Genomic DNA, 19,665 nt, shown 5'->3' with positions numbered 1-19,665 from the left:
CAGATATTTCCTGAGTCAGACCTGGCAACCTCATGCCTGCGGGTGCCATGCTGCCTGCCAACACCTTTCCTGGTGCCTTCCAACTGTTTTTTTTTTAAGTGGGCAGGTGGGGCTTTTGCCCAGCAATGCTTCTGATTGGCCATTGGAAATTTGATTGGCTGTGTAGATCTTTAAAAACATTGCTTTGGCATCACAAGGCAAGTTGCGGCTGCCATTTTGTGGCTGGCTCTACCTCCCGCAGCAGCCATTTTGCGGCAGCCATTTTATAGCTGTGCACCTGCCAGACTGTTGGAATTCCTGAGGTGACTGCAAGCTCAAAAAAGGAGTCCTAAAATAATGGGATCAGCTGAGCTCTCATGCTGCCGTTTCCCAGCCAGTGATTACAACAAGATCCTATTCAGTGGGGAGCTTCCACTGCCAGTGAACAGCATGGCATTTCCTACAAAGCCCACAGAAAGAGGAGCTAAGAGCCTTCAGTCAGATCCCTACACAGCCATGCAGAAACAGTCAGTTAGAAACACAGTTCCTTGCTCTCAGCATCTCAGTCATAAGAGCCCACCAGAGATTCTGTGAAAGAAAGGAGTAGGGGGTTACCAAACGCAGCAAGGGGTGCAGAGCCTCAGCGCCCACCACTGTGGCGGGTGTGGATCAAATGTAATGGAGCATTTGACGACCCACAGCATGGGGCTCAAAGCTACAGCTGCTTACCAGGCAAGGCAGTTTCATTCACGCAGCAGGAGCTTGCCAAGAGGAGCTCTCGCAGAGACAGCAGGGCTGAGCGACGGGAGAGCAGGAAGCAGAGCCCAAAGAGGGCAAGATTTGCATCTACTCACTGAAAGAATGAAGCCTGGCAGCTGCTCGGGTCACTGAGCCAGCATCTCCTTGGAGAGAGGCTCCTTCATGCTGACACAGCAGTGTTAGTGAAAGCAGGTACCACCTCTAGGCTTTCTGGCTTTTCCTGTCTGTACAAATGCACTCTCCTGGAACAATTTATGCAACCGGTGAGATGGATCCAGGTTAGATTCTCCACTGGTGGAGCAAAACTCTCCTTCCTCCCCCCTCCTCTTTGGAAAGGGGCTTCACCTCAGTGGAATAGCATCTGGGTGGCTTGCAGAAGATCCCAGGTTCAATCCCCGGCATCTCCAACGGGCCAGGGAGTAGACGAGACCCTGAGACCCTGGAGAGCTGCCTCCAATCAAAGTAATATTGTTGCGTGGTTCTGTTCTTGTGAAGAAAAATGTGTGGTTGATGAAGTGTGGTTATGTGCATGATATGGAGTTTTGACTCAGAGGAAATGTTGCAGCGAAACGGAATTCCCAGCTAGTGATCTGTCTGCCAGAACTGCAAATAAGTGTCCTTGCTCTGACCAGGTCTATAAGAATTTGCATTTTTTGTGAGTTTTATTAATGCAGGTATGAGCTAATTGGGCCTACAGGATTTTGTTGGAATGGAGATTTAAATTTGCCAACGTAATCAGAACGTCGCTGGAACAATATGCTAATCATTAAATTAGATGTTGATAAAACTTTTAAGTTACAACTTTTCATCAACTGGATGGTGAGAACTTTCCAAGTTATAACTTTGAATCTATTTGTCTCCAGGAAAGGAGAACCATTATGGCACTGTGGAAGACAATTTTGTAATGGACTTATGTATTTGGACTTGAAGCAATATGTATTAGGGTTGGTACGTTGTGTTGTTTAAAAGGTAAAGATGCTCCCCTGTGCAAGCACTGAGTTGTTACATCAAATCATGACACTTTCTTGGCAGACTTTTTGTTACAGGGTATTTAATGGAATATATTTGTTATGGGGTGTTTGATGGGATATATTTTTAAATGATTTATGAATTAGATTTGAAAGGTTTGTAAATATTTTTAGTACTGCAATCTTGGGGGTATCTTTATCATTTATTTGTTACTTTCTTTTCCCATGATTCTCTCATTCTGTGCAAATCAGTCTTGACCTCAGTACATTAGAGGTCTGATTCAGTAGAAGACAGTTTCACGTGCTTATGAAATGCTGCTCTGTAGGGTGGGGATCCTAGAGGAACAACATAAGGGGTTCTGCTGCAGCAAAGGAGAACTGGTATGATTTGGCCAACATAGTCTGGATCTGCTGAACTATTTATTTATTATGACAGGGGCTCTGGGGTCCCCGCTGTATTCCTGAGTATCTAGTTTCTTGCCAAGCTAGGACCCTCTGGGAGGAAAAACCCCTCCCTTCCTGTACATCTTTAGTTCTTTAATGTCACACTTCTTACTTGAAGGGGACACTTTATGAAATATTAATACACATGGCAATGAGTTTTAATGTTTTACATCATTCGGGATGCCTTTGAGCATCGCGTTAACTCATAAATACTGCAGATTAACCTGAAATGAAATGTTCTTTAGTTGGTGAATATCAGCCAAAAGATGAAATATTCTGATCTGGAGTTAGGCACATGTGGGCAGGGAGAGATCGGGTCCCTGGCCAATTATAGAAGTAGATGATCCACAAGGAGTTGTGCAGGGGATTCTCATTTCCTCCTCCACTATTTCCTCTTTCTCTTCCATGAAAACCCTTGCAGACTCTTCCCTTTTGCTGCTTTCTTCTGTCACTCCCACTCACCTGCCAATCTACCTTTATCTATCCCCAGGGTTTCTTTGTAGCAGGAACTCCTTTGTATATTAGACCACACACCCCTGATGTAGCCAATCCTCCAAAAGCTTACAGGGCTCTTATTACAGGGCCTACTGTAAGCTCTTGGAGGATTGGCTACATCAGGGGTGTGTGGCCTAATATGCAAAGGAGTTCCTGCTACAAAAAGAGCCCTACCAACCCCTCTTTTCATCTTCCCATCCCTTCTGACAGCCTCTGCCAGGTAAACCCCAGTTGTTCAGTGCAAGCCACCAGACCAATCCAATGGTGTGATGGGGAAGTCACAAGGATTTTTGGAGGGGGGATGCTTATTTCACCCTGTATCCAGGGCTGGACCTAGACTATCTGGTACCTTAGGGAAGGCTAACTTCTGGCGCCCAACCCAAGTACTACGACACTGAGTCACATGGGGGCGCCCCATTCAGGGCCCCCAGAAGGCCGCACCCTAGGCAATTGCCTAGTTTGCCTAGGGGCAGAGCCAGCCTTGCCTGTATCCCCCTCCCCACACTATTTCCCCTTTCCCTTCTTCTGGAAACACCCACATCCTCCCCTTTCCCTGTTTCCTTCTCTCCATCCCACCCACCCAGCAGCAACCTAGCTTTTCTCCATTCCTGTCTTCTGCTGTATTATTTACTTCATTAATACCCTCCCTTTCTCAATGGGACATGAAGCATTTTACATCATTCTCCTCTCCTCTGTTTCGTCTTCACAAAAGCCCTGTGATGTAATAAGGCAAAAATGTGCAATTGGCCTAAGATTCTTTTTTTTATTTAACAGAAAATAAAATATTTATTTTTTTAAAAAATAAAGTTTATTGAATCAATAACTTAATATTCAATAGAGTTTATTGAATCAATAACAATCTCAGATTCAGTAATACAAAACGCACAGAAGTAAAAAGTTAAAAGCGTGAACAATGAAACAGTGTCATTAAAATCTTGGGTACAATATAAAGCATGAAGGATGGGGCTGCAGGGGTGGCCAAACTGCGGCTCAGGAGCCAAATGTGGCTCTCTTACACATATTGTGTGGCTCTCGAAACCCCCACTGGATATCTGTGGCTTGGGTGAAAGTGTTGTTTGAGGTAGAGGCTCCAAATTTTCAGTACAGCATCTGGTGCCTCTCCTCAAAACATCCCCCAAGTTTCAAAAAGATGGGACCAGGGGGTCCAATTCTATGAGCCCCAAAAGAAGGTGCCCCTTTCCTCCATTATTTCCCAATAGATGCAAAGCATTTAAAACAGGGGTGTCAAACATGCATCCCGGGGGTGGGGGGGTGGGGTGAATCAGGCTCCCAGAGGGCTCTTATCAGGCCCCCAAGCAACTGGCTGTTCTCTCCGTCCTTCTCTCTGTCTCTTGCTTCCTTCTGCACAACAGCTTGCTTTGTAAGGCTTGCTCAATTGCACAGAAGCTACAGAGCAAAGTCTCTGTTTTCTCCATTGGCTGAGGCTCCCCCTCCTTGGGGAGGAAGGGGGGGGGAGATACAGCTTGTTTTTCCAGGCTCTGTGAATTGCACAGCAGAGCCAATGAGCCAAGCGTTTCTCCCTTTTATTGGCTGAGGCTCCTCCCTCCCTTGTCCCCTGAGGAAGGAAGGAAAAAGCCAGATCTTCCTTTGCCCAGTTCCTTGAATCCCATGGGAGAAATACAAAGAAAGCACTTTTAAGACCAATAAGTGCTAACATTTTAAGTATATATATATATACTTACTTTAAAAAACATGCTTAAAACGGCTTAAAATTGTGTTTGTCTATGTCCTTCATTAAGTTTATATCTCTGCTACCTAATCTTAAATAGGTACGCACATGGCCTGGCCCGACATGGTCCAGCCAACATGGCCTGGCCCAACAAGTTCTCATTTATGTCACATCTGGTCCTTGTAATAAATGAGTTCGACACCCCTGATTTAAAAGGTGTGCAGTCACTTTAAAAGTGATGGCCAGAACTCCCTTTGGAGTCACAGCCTTGCTCCTGGCTCTATCCCCAAAGTCTCCAGATATTGCTTGAGTTGGACCTGGCAACCCTAAATGCTCCCCAAACCTCCCTGCGGATGGAGGAGGAGATCTGGCAGCCCTAGAGCTTATCCCAGTTTCAGTTGCAACTAATCTAATACAGCCCACCACAGCACAGGAATTTCCATGGACTCTTCTCCAAAACACACCCCACTTCCCACCCATCAGGCTTCAGTGGCCTTTGAGCCTCTGTGGTAGGGTTGCCAAGTCCAATTCAAGAAATCTCTGGGGACTTTGGGGGTGGAGCCAGGAGACACTGGGGTGGAGCTAGAAGCAAGGGTGTGACAAGCATCACTGAACCCCAACGGGAGTTTTGGCCATCGCATTTCAAGGGACGGCACACCTTTTTAAATGTCTTTCTTCCCTCCACCCTCCCCTTCTCTGATTTCACCTCAGAGGCGGAGCAGAGCGGGCGACGCCGCTGCGTGGCTGCCGCCTCTTCTACGCTTCACCATAACTGCTCCTCCGAGATGGGCTCAGGCTGAGCCCATCTCGGAGGAGCAGCTATGGTGAAGCGGAGAAGAGGTGGCAGCACAGCGGCGTCACCCGCTCCACTCTGCCTCTGAGGTGAAATCAGAGAAGGGGAGGATAAAGGCAGGCCAGGAGCATGGCGACCCGCAAGTCCGGGTCCTAGAAGGACCCAGATTCGCGGCTCGCCACGCTCCTGGCCTGCCTCCACCCTCCCCTTCTCTGATTTTACCTCAGAGGCGGAGCGGGCGATGCCACTGCGCTGCTGCCGCCTCTTCTCCGGTTCATCTTAGCTGCTCCTGCGAGATGGGGCGGCTTGCCACGCTCCTTGGCACTGTTTCCCTCCCCTCTCCCCCTGCTTCCATTTTTTTGGAGAGCGGGGGAAGAGGCTGTAAATCCTGGGGTCCCCCGCCAGGGCAGGAGCGTTGGGAAGCCTACTCTGTGGCGTTGTTTATGCCTGGGTCTGATTCTTGCAGGAGAGGAAGCAGCAGAGAGGCCTTCACCACGGTGCCGTGTGAGTGGGTTTTACATTTGCAGTACAAAGCCGGAGACTCTCCTGCGAAAACAGCTTCAGACTGTGAGGCATTAGCATTAATAATTAACTCTAAAACAGCACTCGCCAGGGTAAATGAGTCAAGGATCATTGCTTTTTAATATACTTTTTAATATACTTTCCGTCTACTTCCCAACCAGATAATCCCATCCAAAAACCTGGTTAATTTGAAATACTTGGATATCCGCCGGTGTAGCTCAATGGGGCTAAATTGGCTTAAATCCTACTGCTTTGGTTTTCACTGGGCTGCAGATGGTTGATTCTGATGGGCCTCTCTCCCTGTGGTTTCGAGTTCAGATCCTCCTGAGCTAGGGAGATTGGTGTCACTGGCTGCCTCCTCTGCGGCTGCATGAGTGATCGATCTGGTATGGTTAGGGTTGCCAGGTTCCCCTGGCTAGGGTTGCCAGTCTCCAGGTGGGGGCAGGGGAATCCTGGTTTGGAAGCCCTCCTCCTCTTCAGGGTCATCAGAAAGTGGGGGGAGGGAGGGAAATGTCTGCTGGACAGTCCATTATTCCCTATGGAGACCAATTCCTGTATAGTATAATGGAGAATTGATCTGCGGGTAACTGGGGCTCTGGGGGTGCTGTTTTTTGAGGTAGAGGCACCACATAGCATCTGATGCCTCTCCTCAAAATACCCTCCAAGTTTCAAAAAGATTGGACCAGGGGGTCCAATTCTGTGAACCCCAAAAGAAGGTGCCCCTATCCTTCATCATTTCTAATGGAAAAAAGGCATTTAAATGGTGTGGGGTCCCTTTAAATGTGATGGACAGAACTCCCTTTGGAGGTCAGTTATGCTAGTCATAACCTTGCTCCTGACTCTACCGCCAATGTCTTCTGGCTCCACCCCCAAAGACTCCTGGCTCCACCTCCAAAGTCCCCAGATACTTCTTGAATTGGACCTGGCAACCCTAGAGATGGGCGGGGGGGGGGGTAGGGTTGTAGATTCAGGTTGGGAAAACAGAGCCTGGGGAGGACAGGGACCTCAGTGGGGTGCAGTGCTGTAGAGTCTGATCTCCAAAGCAGCCATTTTCTCTGGGGGAACTGACCTCTGTAGTCTGGAGATGAGCTTGAATGCCAGGGGACCCCCAGGTCCAGCCTAAAGGCTGGCGTCCTTAGTGTCCGGTATGTCTGTCTTGGAGGGTGAGTAGGATGGAGCTACTGTGGGATCTGTATGTTTCTGGCTTACCAAAATATGGGGGATTATTTGGGAAGAGAGAGGGAATATATTACATAGAATTCACAGCCAGCGAGTGTGACTAACCCATCCATAAATCATGGGCACAAGTGATAAATGGAACTAGTTAGAGAAGCCAAAAGGAACGAGGAAATTTAACACACACACAAATTATGTATTTCAAGGCAAAATAAAACTATGTTATTCATGGTGGCAGAGTTATTCTTCAATATTGCAAGAAAAAGTTGGATTTTTCTTCCCTTTAATCAATATTTCAAAAACAGACTAGAAGGCATTTGTATGTATAGAAAGACACATAGACACATTCTACATTCAACTTGGGCTTTTTTTTTTTTTTAAAGCAGGAACACACACGAACACAGTTCCAGCTGCCTTGGCAACAGTGGATGTGGCCTAATATGCAAATGAGCTCCTTCTGGTCTTTTTTTCCTACAAAAAAGTCATGTGTGAAACAATGGTGATGTCAGGGGCGTGGCCTAATATGCAAATGAGTTCCTGCTGGGCGTTTTCTACCAAAAAAAGCCCTGCATTCAACCTTATAACCAATCTTTCTAAAGGATAATATAAGGAGGTGACTGTAGCATAAAGACTGGGGAAAATTCCTAGCTTGCCTTAATTCCTTGGGTAGTACGAAATTTCCAGTGGTGCTCGGATGATCCTGGAAACCAGTACAAGGATTGGAGGGCAGGAAATGGGGAGGCAGTGCCATAAGTACAATGATGTCAGTTCCAGGGAAAACAAGACATGACAGCGGTAGCTCTAGGAATTGCCAGAATCTCTGTTTTTAGAAGAAGAAAAAGATGATGATATTGGATTTAAATCCCTCCCTCCACTCCGAATCTCAGAGTCTCAGAGTGGCTCACAATCTCCTTTATCTTTCTCCCCCACAACAGACACCCTGTGAGGTGGATGGGGCTGAGAGGGCTCTCACAGCACCTGCCCTTTCAAAGACAACCTCTACCAGAGTTATGGCTGACCCAAGGCCATTCCAGCAGGTACAAGTAGAGGAGAGGGGAATCAAACTCGGTTCTCCCAGATAAGAGTCCACACACTTAACCACTACATCAAACTGGCTCTCAAGTAACCTTGGGCTACATTTACCATAGGGTTTCCAGATTTTCCTAGAGCTACTGTGGTTCCCCTGAAACAATGTGATCACTCTCATGATGCTGGTGTGTTTTTTAAAGAAAATTCCCACACCACCACTTGGAGCATCAGCAGGAGCTTGGAGCAGAGGATCCATTGCCCTGGCAGGGCCCTGGCATCCCTAGTGATTTTCCGTCCTGAATGAAAAAATGGGAGGCCTAGCTGAGAATTTTGTTGTTGTTCGGTTGCACAGTCAAGTCTGACTCTTTGCGACTCCATGGACAAAGTCACGCTGGATCCTCCTGTCTTCCACTACCCTTCGAAGTCTGCTCAAATTACTGATGTTAATTACATCAGTAACGCTGTCCAGCCATCTCATCTTTTGCCGTCCCCTTCTTCTTTTGCCTTCTGTCTTTCTCAGCAGCAGGGTCTTCTCCAGCGAGTGCTCCCTTCTCATTTGGTGACCAAAGTACCTGAGCTTCAGCTTCAGCATCTGACCTTCCAGGGAACAGTCAGGGTTGATTTCCCTTAGGACTGACTGATTTGATCTTCTTGCAGTCCAAGGGACTCTCAAGATTCTTCTCCAGCACCACAGCTCGAAAGCATCTATTCTTCTGCACTCGGCCTTCCTTATGGTCCAGCTAGCAGGAACCTAAGCTTGCCTCCAAATGCTTGTCTCTGCAGTCTTTCAGATGCCCCAGTAACTTTGGGCTACATTTATGAAATCCATTTAAGTGACTTTGGAATATTTGAAGCTGACCTCTCTGCCTCAGGGGCTGCAATGCTATGAAAGCACCATCCACTTATTTCCGGTTTGGTGCCTTAAGAATCAACAAAAAACGGCATCATGCAAATGGCTTTTACTCTGTCTGTTGGTTAACACAGGCCTCATTTGGGGCAGGAGCTCACAGGAGCAGAGCTCCAGAACCTCTAAATTTTATTGTGCCCTTTCTTACCGCCCCACCCCCCAGTACTTGCTTCTGGGCTCCATTGTTCAAACCCCCTGTGAGAATTTTGTGGCACTCTAAGATTTGACAAAATTTCTAATATTTTCCCCAACAACAAAAAAAGAGGAAATAACCAAAATATATAAAGCAGACAGATGGAGGCCACTGTGGCCACATAGGAGAAAGTAATTTAAAAAATATGATGGGAGTAAGGTTTTATTATGACAATTATAATTCAAGAAGCATTTTAAGGTAGATGCTGAGCTGATATAATTTAGTACACCTTTTGGTGATGTCAGGGGTGTGTGGCATATGCAAATAAGTTGTGCTAATGAGTTGTGCTAATGAGTTCCAGCACCTCTTTTTCTACAAAATGACCCCTGAGTTAACGACTACGTAAGCTTTTAGTGACACAAAAAGTTGTAAGAGTTCAGTGGCATAGAATTATTCAGTCCTTCCAAGAGTCATTCTCGCTCTCCGGAACCACTTGACAACTGCCTCTGGGTCTTGCATGGTGTCCTGAAGTTTGGGGTGTCAAGCGCAGGTACTAGTTTGATTCTCAAATTAAGCAGGCTGCACCGTGAAAGGCTGATGTAGCGCTCCGAAAACCCAGCTCCCCGGGCAGGAGCAAATCATGTTGAAAGTGCAAGGACCTATCAAAAGTGTTCCGTCATCTGTGACTACCCAGTCTGGCCTCATGTGGTGTAACTGTAATGGCTCTTTCTTGTAATTGAAGCATCCTATAATAACTAAATGTCACACGCTAAAGGAAAAGGAAAAGGAGCAGCTGCTAAGGGAGCTCCTGGCCCCTTGATGGGAGCTGAGAGCAGGCCACTGCAGGGAAACACAGATGGACTCTATCCCCCACAAGCACATAATAGATGGCCTGTGGCTTAGTGGAAGAGCATCTGCTCTGCATGCAGAAGGTCCCAGGTTCAATCCCCAGCTTCTCATATTGAAAGGCTAGCCCAATTTCATCAGATCTCAAAAGTTAAGCAGCGTCAGCCCTGTTTGGCACTTAGATGGGAGCAGGGCTTTTTTTTTTTTGAGCTAGAATGCACAGGACCGCAGTTCCAGCTGGCTTGGCAGCAGAGGTGTGGCCTAATATGCAAATGAATAATACAACTACCCATCTTGTTGCTTTTTATGTTTGATTATTATTTTTATTATGTTTTCTTTCATAAGCTCCCTCGTGGCTCTCTAAAGAAGTAGCGCAGAAATTTTCTAAATAAATATGCCCATGGTTGGGGTAAGAGTGGCATACATTTCTATGCAATTCTGCCATATATAGCAGGGGTGGCCAACGGTAGCTCTCCAGATGTTTTTTGCCAACAACTCCCATCAGCCCCAGCCATTGGCCATGCTGGGTAGGGGCTGATGGGAGTTGTAGGCAAAAAACATCTGGAGAGCTATCATTGGCCACCCCTGATATATAGGATGACACTCACTCTAAGCTGAGTATCAAGTGGGACCACACATTTTCACTAGGGTTGCCGGGTCCAATTCAAGAGATATCTGGGGGCTTTGAGGGTGGAGCCAGGAGTAAGGATGTGACAAGCATAACTGAACTCCAAAGGGAGTTCTGGCCATTGCATTTAAAGGGACTGCACACCTTTTAAACGCCTTCCCTCTATTGGAAATTATGAAGGATAGTGGCACCTTCTTTGGGGGCTTATAGAATTGGACCCCCTGGTGCAATCTTTTTGAAAATTGGGGGGTGTTTTTAGGTGAGGCACTGGATACTATGCTGCAAATTTGGTGCCTCTATCACAAAAAGCAGCCCCCCCCCCCAGAGCCCCAGATACCCACTGATCAATTCTCCAAAATCCCCTTCTTTGGGGGCTTATAGAATTGGACCCCCTGGTGCAATCTTTTTGAAAATTGGGGGGTGTTTTTAGGTGAGGCACTGGATACTATGCTGCAAATTTGGTGCCTCTATCACAAAAAGCAGCACCCCCCCCCCAGAGCCCCAGATACCCACTGATCAATTCTCCAAAATCCCCTATGGGAATCAGTCTCCAAAGGGGATAATGGAGTGTGCAGCAGACATTTCTCCCCCCCCCACCCTGCTTTCTGATGACCCTGAAGCGGGGGGAGGGCCTCCAAACCGAGGGATCCCCTGCCCCCACCTGGGGATTGGCAAACCTAATTTTCACTCTCACCCTTCCAGATCCTCCCTTGACAAGAGTCAGCTGCTCCAACCCTGACAACCACTGGCCTTTTAACTCCAGCTATTGTGAAGAATGAGCAGAATATCACCACAGGCACAATACTTCCTTGCATCGCTTCTGGGTTCCCTGAGCTGTCCCTCCAATATGTGTTTTTCTAATATAAAAATCTTTGTAGCTGGAATAAGCGGTGGGCAGGATGTACTGCCCATGAAAGTGTCATGGATATGGCCAGAAATATAGGAGAACGGTTGTTGAAGTTGACCATAAATATAATAGAGGTTGTTTCCACCCACAAAGCATGCCAAGAAGGGACTCTAGAGATCCAGAACCGAATAGCCTTGAAAAGCGGTAAGAAGACATAGTAGTAACATAATTTTATGGCCTTGTGTAGATGAGAGGCTGCCCAATCTGTTGTCAATCGTTACACTTTGTTGAGACCTGGATGCAGAAGTGTCTGAGAATTACAAGAATGTCCAGCTTCACAGAAGTGAATATGTGGTTCAAAGCTGTGAGTGTTGGCGGAGACCCAAAAGATATTACCACCCTGCCCCATGGCACAGAGTGGTAAGCTGCAGTACTGCAGTCCAAGCTCTGCTCATGCCCCAAGTTCGACCCTGGCGAAAGCTGAGTTCATGCAGCCAGCTAAAAGTTGACTCATCTTCCATCTTTACGAGGTCGGTAAAATGACTACCCAGCTTGCTGGGGGTAAAGTGTAGATGTCTGGGGAAGACAATGGCAAACCACCCTGTAAAAAGTCTGCTGTAAAAACGTCATGATGTGACATCATCCAATAGGTCGGTAACAACTCGGTCAGTGCCCGATTAAACCCTGTGGAGGTCCCTAGGCAGTCAAAATAATGGGGGCCCCTTGCAAATTATCTCAGAGCGTAGTACCCACCCCACCACCCATGGACTCCGCTGCAGCCTGCAGGCATCTTCTCAAAAGCCCCTTTGAGGAAGCTGTGAGGGAGAGACAAAGAAAGGCAAACTTGGCAACAACACCAACAGCAGCCGCACCAGGCAAGCTGGGCAAAGAGCGGCTCAGTAGCTGGCTATGCATGCAGGCTTCAGGGGCTACAAGCAGGGGGAAAATCATGGGGAAAAGGCGTCCCAAGGGCCCCTAAAGGTGTGGGGGCCCATAGGCCAGTGCCTGCTTGGCCTAATTTTTTTTTTAATTTCATAACTTTATTGACAAAAACATCAACCTTTTACAAAATAATTATATTATTCTATCAAATAAAACATCTTACACCTAAAACACAAAACAGAGAATGGAAGTGGATTTTAACATCAAAGTTAACCACCAAATTTTATATAAACTAAACTATTATCATATCATTAATTCATCTCCACCAGACCTTTTTTCCTCCTTTTCTTTTGTCTTTCTTTCAAGCCATCTATACAGTTTCTTCCATTTATTACTTGCTACCGATGTAGCCTTCCCTTTCAAGAGGGCTGAAAGTATATCCGCTTCAGCAGCGTAAAGCACTTTTTCAACCAATTCATCTAAGTTTGGACACTTCCCTTTCCTCCAATATTTGGCTAATAAAATTCTAGCAGCAGTAATAATATAAATCACCAAATATTCATCTTCTTTTAATGTCCCCTTTCTTACCATAGATAATAGCATTACCTCTGGTTCAAATTGAAAATCCATACCTAGTACTTCCTTTAAGAATATAAAAACTTTCACCCCAAATTTTTTCACAATAGCGCAAGTCCACCATACATGATAAAATGTACCTGTTTTGGTTTCACATTTCCAGCATTTAGGTGACGAACTGGTATTCATCTTAGGTAACTGTACTGGTGTAATGTACCACCTATGGAACATTTTGAAAAAATTTTCCCTATAACTTACTGGCTTAATAATTTTATAATTATTTTTCCACACCATTGTTCCAAATCTATAGTCTTTCCCAAATTTTGTGACCGTTTGATCATCGATTCTTTCACCAATTCATCTTCTAATTTTATTTGCATCATATAATTATACACTTTTTTAAATTGTTTTATCTTCTTTTGCCAGTAGTATTTTATCAAAATCAAAATTCCCTTTTGTGAAACCAATTAATTTATCTTTATTGAATTTGGTCATAATCTGCATATTTAACCACCAGTCCATTTTTATTTTATTTTTGGCCTAATTGTTAATCCAGCCCTGAACCTGCTGCTTGCACAGGGGACTACCTTTATCTTTAATCACTATTTTTGAGCAGACCTTGTTAAGATAAAAAAAAGTCGCAAGGACGAACTAACATTTTAATATATTCCAATATTATTTCAAATATCAATTACCTTGTACAGTCTCTGAAGTTATAAGATAATGAGTTAGCCAAGAATGTATGCCCTTATCAAGACAGCTAGCTATCGTTACAAGATGATTTCAAAATCCTATAAATATGGAAAGTGGCATTAATCGAGTGCTCCTTTTCAGAAGGGGCTGCTTGCCTGTGACCTGATTCCTTTTGGGGTAGGAAATTTTTATGGACTCATGTAATTGCTGTTCAATTACATATGCAAGCAAGAGAGATGGATCTACAAAATATATAAAACAGACTTCTTCAGGAGGGCATCTTTCTAAAGGTGGACACACAAAGTTGCCTTACACTGAATTACACCACTGGCCCTCGAAGTCAGTAGTATCTACTCAGACTGGCAATAGCTCTCCAAGGTCTCAGGCTGAGATCTTTCACATCACCTACAATCTGATCCTTACCGAAGATGCCAGGGATTGAACCTGGGACCTTTTGCCTGCCAAGCAGATGCTCTGTCACTGAGCCACAGCCCCTTCTGGTAATAGAGATATATTACAGAGAAATAGTTCAGCAGATGTTTCAAGGAAGGGAATGGGTGCTCTGACCTGGATAGCCCAGGCAAGCCCAATCTCATATGATCTCAGAAGCCAAGCAGGGTTAGCTGTGGTTAGTACTTGGTTGGGAGGCTTCCTTGAAATACCCAGTCAAGAGGACAGGGGTGGGCTCTAGTCAGCTACCTCTGAATATCCTCCAGGCCCCCAGTAGGGGTCAGTCACCAGAGGTCAACATGACTTCCAGGTGCAAACATAAAAGGTAAAGGTAGTCCCCTGTGCAAGCACCAGTCGTTTCTGACTGCAGTGACGTCGCATCATGATGCTTTCACAGCAGACTTTTTATGGGGTGGTTTGCCATTGCCTTCCCCAGTCCCTAAATTTCCCCCCAGCATGCTGGGTACTCATTTTTCCAACCTCAGAAGGATGGAAGGCTAAATCAACCTTGAGCTGGCTACATGAACCCAATTTCCACCGGGATCAAACTCAGGTTGTGAGCAGAGACCTTCTTCTGCAGTATTTCAGCTTTACCACTCCGGTGCAAACATGCACACACCCAAACATGTGTGTATGCATATACATGCATGCACACACAAAATACAAAAAAAGAGGAAGGGAATGGGTCTACAGACCTTACTGCTGTATAATATACATTATCTATTGCTATACGATTATCTCTTTTTAATGGATTGTATTTCTGCTTTGGTAAAACCATTTACCACTTCTTTAAAACATTATGCTTTATTACTAATATGCTTTGTTTCAGATTTCTGCAATCTAGGTCTTATCTCATTGCTTATTACACGTCCCACCTTGTTGACTGTTGACTTAAACTGTGTAATGCATCTTGCATCTTGTTGAGACAAACAGGCTATAAAGAAACCAAATAACACTGCCAGAAGAATCCAGGTTCTTGAGACCTTTTGATATGACCCCTCATTTACTTGTCTTTTTCTATGTTCTATTTCAGATCGCTGTGGATGAGATGGTGGATTGGGCCCCTTGCTGGGCAATGCAAGCCTTGTTCATCATGGATGCATCTCCAGATAGGGCAGTGGCAGGAAGAGCAGAGAGAATCGTAAGCGAGAGGATACACTGGGAAGCTGGCAATCCTATCTGCAGCCCTGGAAGAATCTGAGTTACTCATTCAGGAGCAACTCATTTTGACCCGTTTCTTCTCTGTCACCCTGATGTGGATGCCCGATCAATTCTGTAATTGCAAAGGTTTTGGATAAGTTGCTGCCAGAAAGCCCCCAAAAGGGTTATCTATGGTCGACTGAGGAACTATCCCTGTGTGAAAAGTCTGGGGTGAACAGTCCAATAGAATCCAACAAAAGGAATCACGAGTGAAAGAAAGAGAGATTTCCCAAAAAGTACTTTTACAGGTACTGAGGGTAGGTACAAGAGAGCAGTTCAGTCCCTAGGGGAGTCCGATGGAATATTTGAGAGCTTTGCATGGGGGAACCCCACTTCACAGACAGCAAAGCCTTTTGGATTAATGATTGCACCGGGCCTGTGGCAGTTCTGAGTTACTATAGCCTGAGGGTATCCTATGAAATACCTGGCTCATTTGCCATTGCCTCACCGGGACTTCTCTTCTTCCTAAGTTCCTTGGAAGAAGAGCAGGATACAAACCTGCCCCAAAAATAAACAAAGGAGAAGCCTGTCGCCAACCAGGTGGCACTCCATTAGTAATGAATGTAGGGCTGCCCTCGTAACGACAACAGGGGGCTAGAACAAGAGAGAGAGAGAACAGTTCCATCATCCCACAATGGTGCTTCCACCTCCGGATAAACGTCATGTGTGTCTCACCACTATTGTCATCATGACCAGCATGGCATTCATGGATGCCTACCTGGTAGAACAGAACCAAGGGCCCCGTAAAATTGGCGTCTGCATCATCGTTCTGGTGGGAGACATCTGCTTTCTGATCGTGCTGCGCTACGTGGCCGTGTGGGTGGGAGCCGAGGTGAAGACGGCAAAGCGCGGCTATGCAATGATCCTCTGGTTCCTCTACATCTTTGTGCTGGAGATAAAACTGTATTTTATATTCCAGAATTACAAGGCCGATAAGAGAAATCTGGAGACGGTGGCCAGGAAGGCCCTGACCTTGTTGCTCTCTATCTGTGTGCCGGGATTGTACCTGGTGCTCGTGGCCTTGGATAGCATGGAGTATATACGCACCTTCCGGAAGAAAGAGGATTTGCGGGGGCGTCTCTTCTGGGTAGCCTTAGACCTCCTGGATATCTTGGACATTCAAGCCAACCTGTGGGAACCACACAAAACTGGGCTGCCGATCTGGGCAGAAGGACTCATGTTCTTCTACTGCTACATCCTGCTCCTCATCTTGCCTTGTGTTTCTCTCAGTGAGATCAGCATGCAAGGAGAGCACATTGCTCCCCAGAAAATGATGCTCTACCCCGTCCTGAGCCTGGTGACCATCAACATTGTCACCATCTTCATCCGGGCCATCAACATGGTCCTGTTCCAAGACAGCCGGGTCTCCACCATCTTTATCGGCAAAAACATCATCGCCATTGCCACCAAAGCCTGCACTTTCCTCGAGTACAAGAAGCAGGTGAAGGAATTCCCGCAAAACGCCATTGCGCTGGAGCTGCAGCAGAACTCGGTGCCCCACAACCAGACGGTCCACAGTACACAAGGCATTGCTCACGAGCCCTCGCCTACCAGGGAGATCTTGGATACATGACGGGGTCCCACAGATACCAGCAATTGCTGACATTTTCTTGGGTGAGGGTGAGGGGGCAGGAGAGGGGGATTCTGCTCTCGTCCCAGCACTGAGAGCTGCACCAGGGCACAAGCTTTTGATCAAAAAGGTGGAATGTCCCCTGCATCTCAGGTATTTCCTAGGGGCCCTCTAGAAACAAAACCAAACCAAATGAACCTTCAGAGAAGAACCTTGCCCCAGAATCTTATCTTTTATATCTGTTCCTTGTGCTTCAATAGGCCAGGAATTACCATTTTTGTTAGAAGAAGTCTTTTTTTAAATGGGGGGGGAGGGCTAGGCAGGGGGAGGGGTGGGAAGAACAGGACTGGAGCTTGAACCAGTGGACCTGTGACCTTCGATGTCCTACTGAAAATGGCTGTGTTTACAGTTCCTGGATATTTTTTAAAAAAGAAAACTCCACCTGTTTAATCATTGCTAAAAATTCTGGTTGAATTTTGATTTTTTTTTTTTAAATCTAACTATTTGATCCCTGGACTGTTCTGTTCAACAGCAGACAGCAAACGTCCCGCAAGCAGGCTGGGGAGTCAATAGCTTCAAAGCGATATGCCAGTCCCACCGGGGAAAGTGTTTGACAAACTAACTTTTAGAATCACTCTGGTGCTTTATCACATGATCCAGAATAATCTTTCTATTTTTAGACGAGCCTCTTTTCTCTGATTCCCCAACCACCATCATTCCTGGGGCATGAGAGGGGAAGGGGAGGGGAGGTTAGCCGCCAGGTGTGGCTATGAGTAAAGTTTGTGGGAGAACGCGGATTCATTGTATTCCAGCAAGAGTTGAAATTATAATGAGACTGCTTTCCCAGAAACCAGGAAATTCCAATCCAAGGATCGGGACCTTCAGGTGGGTCATGACTGAATTGTTAGTGCCAAATTTTTTTGTTGCCTTTTGGAAGGCCTTGCAGAGCAAAGGGGCCATGCTTCCTGCCTCTCTTTGCCTGCTTGCTAAGAAGAGGAGTGGAAAAGCAAGATGAAGTCTCTCCGTGGGGGAGAGGGTTCCTCCATAGCTCCGACCCTTGGCTCGGTCCTCGCTATGGGACACCTCCTGGTACTCAGCTTGTGTTTCCCATTGCCAGCTTTTTGGCCCTGTCGCCCATGGGTCCTGGCCAGAACACCAGTAAGGTCAGAACTCTGGCTCTTACTATCACGTGCCCCTGATAGAATGTGACTTCCTGTCACATGCTTTTCACACAGTGGGTCCCACGCTCAATAGGTCTGGGCTCTCAAAAGGATGAAGACGGCTACTGTCAACCGCATAATAGTCTGGATAAGCCGTTCATAGGTGCTGGGATGGGAGCAGCCAGATGTAAGCGCTCAAATGTCATCAAGAAACGACTGGGCTCTGGTGGAGCGGTGGTAGGTTAGGGTTCCCAACACTTTCTCAACAAATGGCAGGAGATGTAAGGGCCTGGAGAGGGCAGAATTTAAGGATGATGTGTCATCACTTCCTATTGATAGAGTGCCTCCACTAGTGTTTATGGTGTTTACCATAGAAAGCAGGGGAAATATCTAGAGCAGAGCTGGCCAAACTGTAGCGAGGGAGTGACATGTGATTTCTCCAAGCCAAACCAGCCAGCGGCTTGGAAAATGCTTTCTTTCAATCTCTTTCCACTTCTCTCTCCATCTATTTTCCTTCCTTCCTTCCTTCCTTCCTTCCTTCCTTCCTTCCTTCCTTCCTTCCTTCCTTCCTTCCTTCCTTCCTTCCTTCCTAGGGATGTCAAACATCTGACATTCATGTCTTGCAGCTCTCAGACATCTGACATTTATTCTATGTGGCTCTTACGTTAAGTAAGTTTGGCCACCTCCTGATCTAGAGTGTCAGTATGTGGAGCCTGTTTTTTCCATGATCCTTAGTTTCTGGGCTGGAGGGGCTAAGTAAATCCCCACCTTAGGCAGCTAAATAGGAGGCCTAAGGTATGTTGGAGATTCATTTATTTTTCATTGGTAAGGGTGAGTAGGACCTAAATCTGCACACAATCGGCATTACAGAGACTCTGGCTGATTCCACACTCACCTTTCTCCGGGGCAGGCTTCCATTTCTGGGTGGAGCAAACTGGCGATTTCACACCAGTTGCTCCGTGCCAGCATCTTGCGCGGGGCAAACCTGCAATCTACCCCGCCGCAGTGAAAACCTGAAAAAACAGGTTTACACTGCAGTGGGGCAAATCGCGGGTTTGCCCCACGCAAAATGCCGGAGTGGAGCAACTGGTGCGAAATCACCAGTTTGCTCCACCCAGAAACGGAAGCCTGCTCTGGAAAAAGGTGAGTGCGGAATTCTGTCTTGCTAATCTTCTCCCATCACTTCACCATATGCTTTCTCCTGATCATCCCAGGCACTGCAAACTCTCCAACTGTGTCTATGGCTGACCACATAACTTTGATTGCTGATAGACAGTGTTCCCATCATCTCCTCCCTATTTTCTTAATCGATGAGGCTCAATGCACATTGTCCTCAGCTGCAAGGAATAATGGATCCAGTCTGGCTTCTTCCTTGCCATATCTAAGGTTCCAAGACTATTCACCCAGGTTTTTTAGAGTGTGTTTTAAAGCCAGTGCCAGATTAAAATCTCGGGGCCCACTCGCAAATTACCTCAGAGTCAGAGCACCTACCCCAACCCATGGCCCCCAATGCAGCCTGCCGGCACCTTCTCAAAAGCCCCTTTGACAAAGCTGCAGGGAGAGGCAGAGAGAGGCAAATGTGGTGATGACGCCAGCAGCTAAGGTTGCCAATCCCCAGATGGGGGCAGGGGATTCCCCGGTTTGGAGGCTCTCCCCACACTTCAGGGTTGTCAGAAAGTGGGGGGAGGGAAGGGAAATGTCTGCTGGGAACTCTATTATTCCCTATGGAGATTTATTCTCATAGAAAATAATGGAGAATTGATCCGTGGGTATCTGGGGCTCTGGGGGGGCTGTTTTTTGAGGTACAGGCACCAATTTTCAGTACAGCATCTAGTGCCTCTCCTCAAAATATCCACCAAGTTTCAAAACTATTTGACCAGGGGGTCCAATTCTATGAGCCCCGAAAGAAGGTGCCCCT

The 19,665-nt window shown here is 46.4% G+C and overlaps 1 protein-coding gene across 1 annotated transcript in view; it reads left to right on the top strand.

Moving 5' to 3' along the window:
• TMEM121 (transmembrane protein 121) overlaps window positions 1–16,869 on the top strand; it is a 49,075-nt gene extending 32,206 nt beyond the window's left edge. The window contains exon 2 of the mRNA XM_060232575.1: window positions 14,851–16,869. Coding sequence (XP_060088558.1) covers window positions 15,652–16,590 — 939 coding nt within the window. The 5' untranslated portion in view covers window positions 14,851–15,651 and the 3' untranslated portion in view covers window positions 16,591–16,869. The remainder of the gene's footprint in view (window positions 1–14,850) is intronic.
• The last annotated feature ends 2,796 nt before the right edge of the window (window positions 16,870–19,665 follow it).

The sequence above is a fragment of the Heteronotia binoei genome, chromosome 2, assembly GCF_032191835.1.
Source record: "Heteronotia binoei isolate CCM8104 ecotype False Entrance Well chromosome 2, APGP_CSIRO_Hbin_v1, whole genome shotgun sequence".
NCBI lineage: Eukaryota > Metazoa > Chordata > Lepidosauria > Squamata > Gekkonidae > Heteronotia > Heteronotia binoei.
This window is presented reverse-complemented; position numbering and strand designations above follow the sequence as displayed.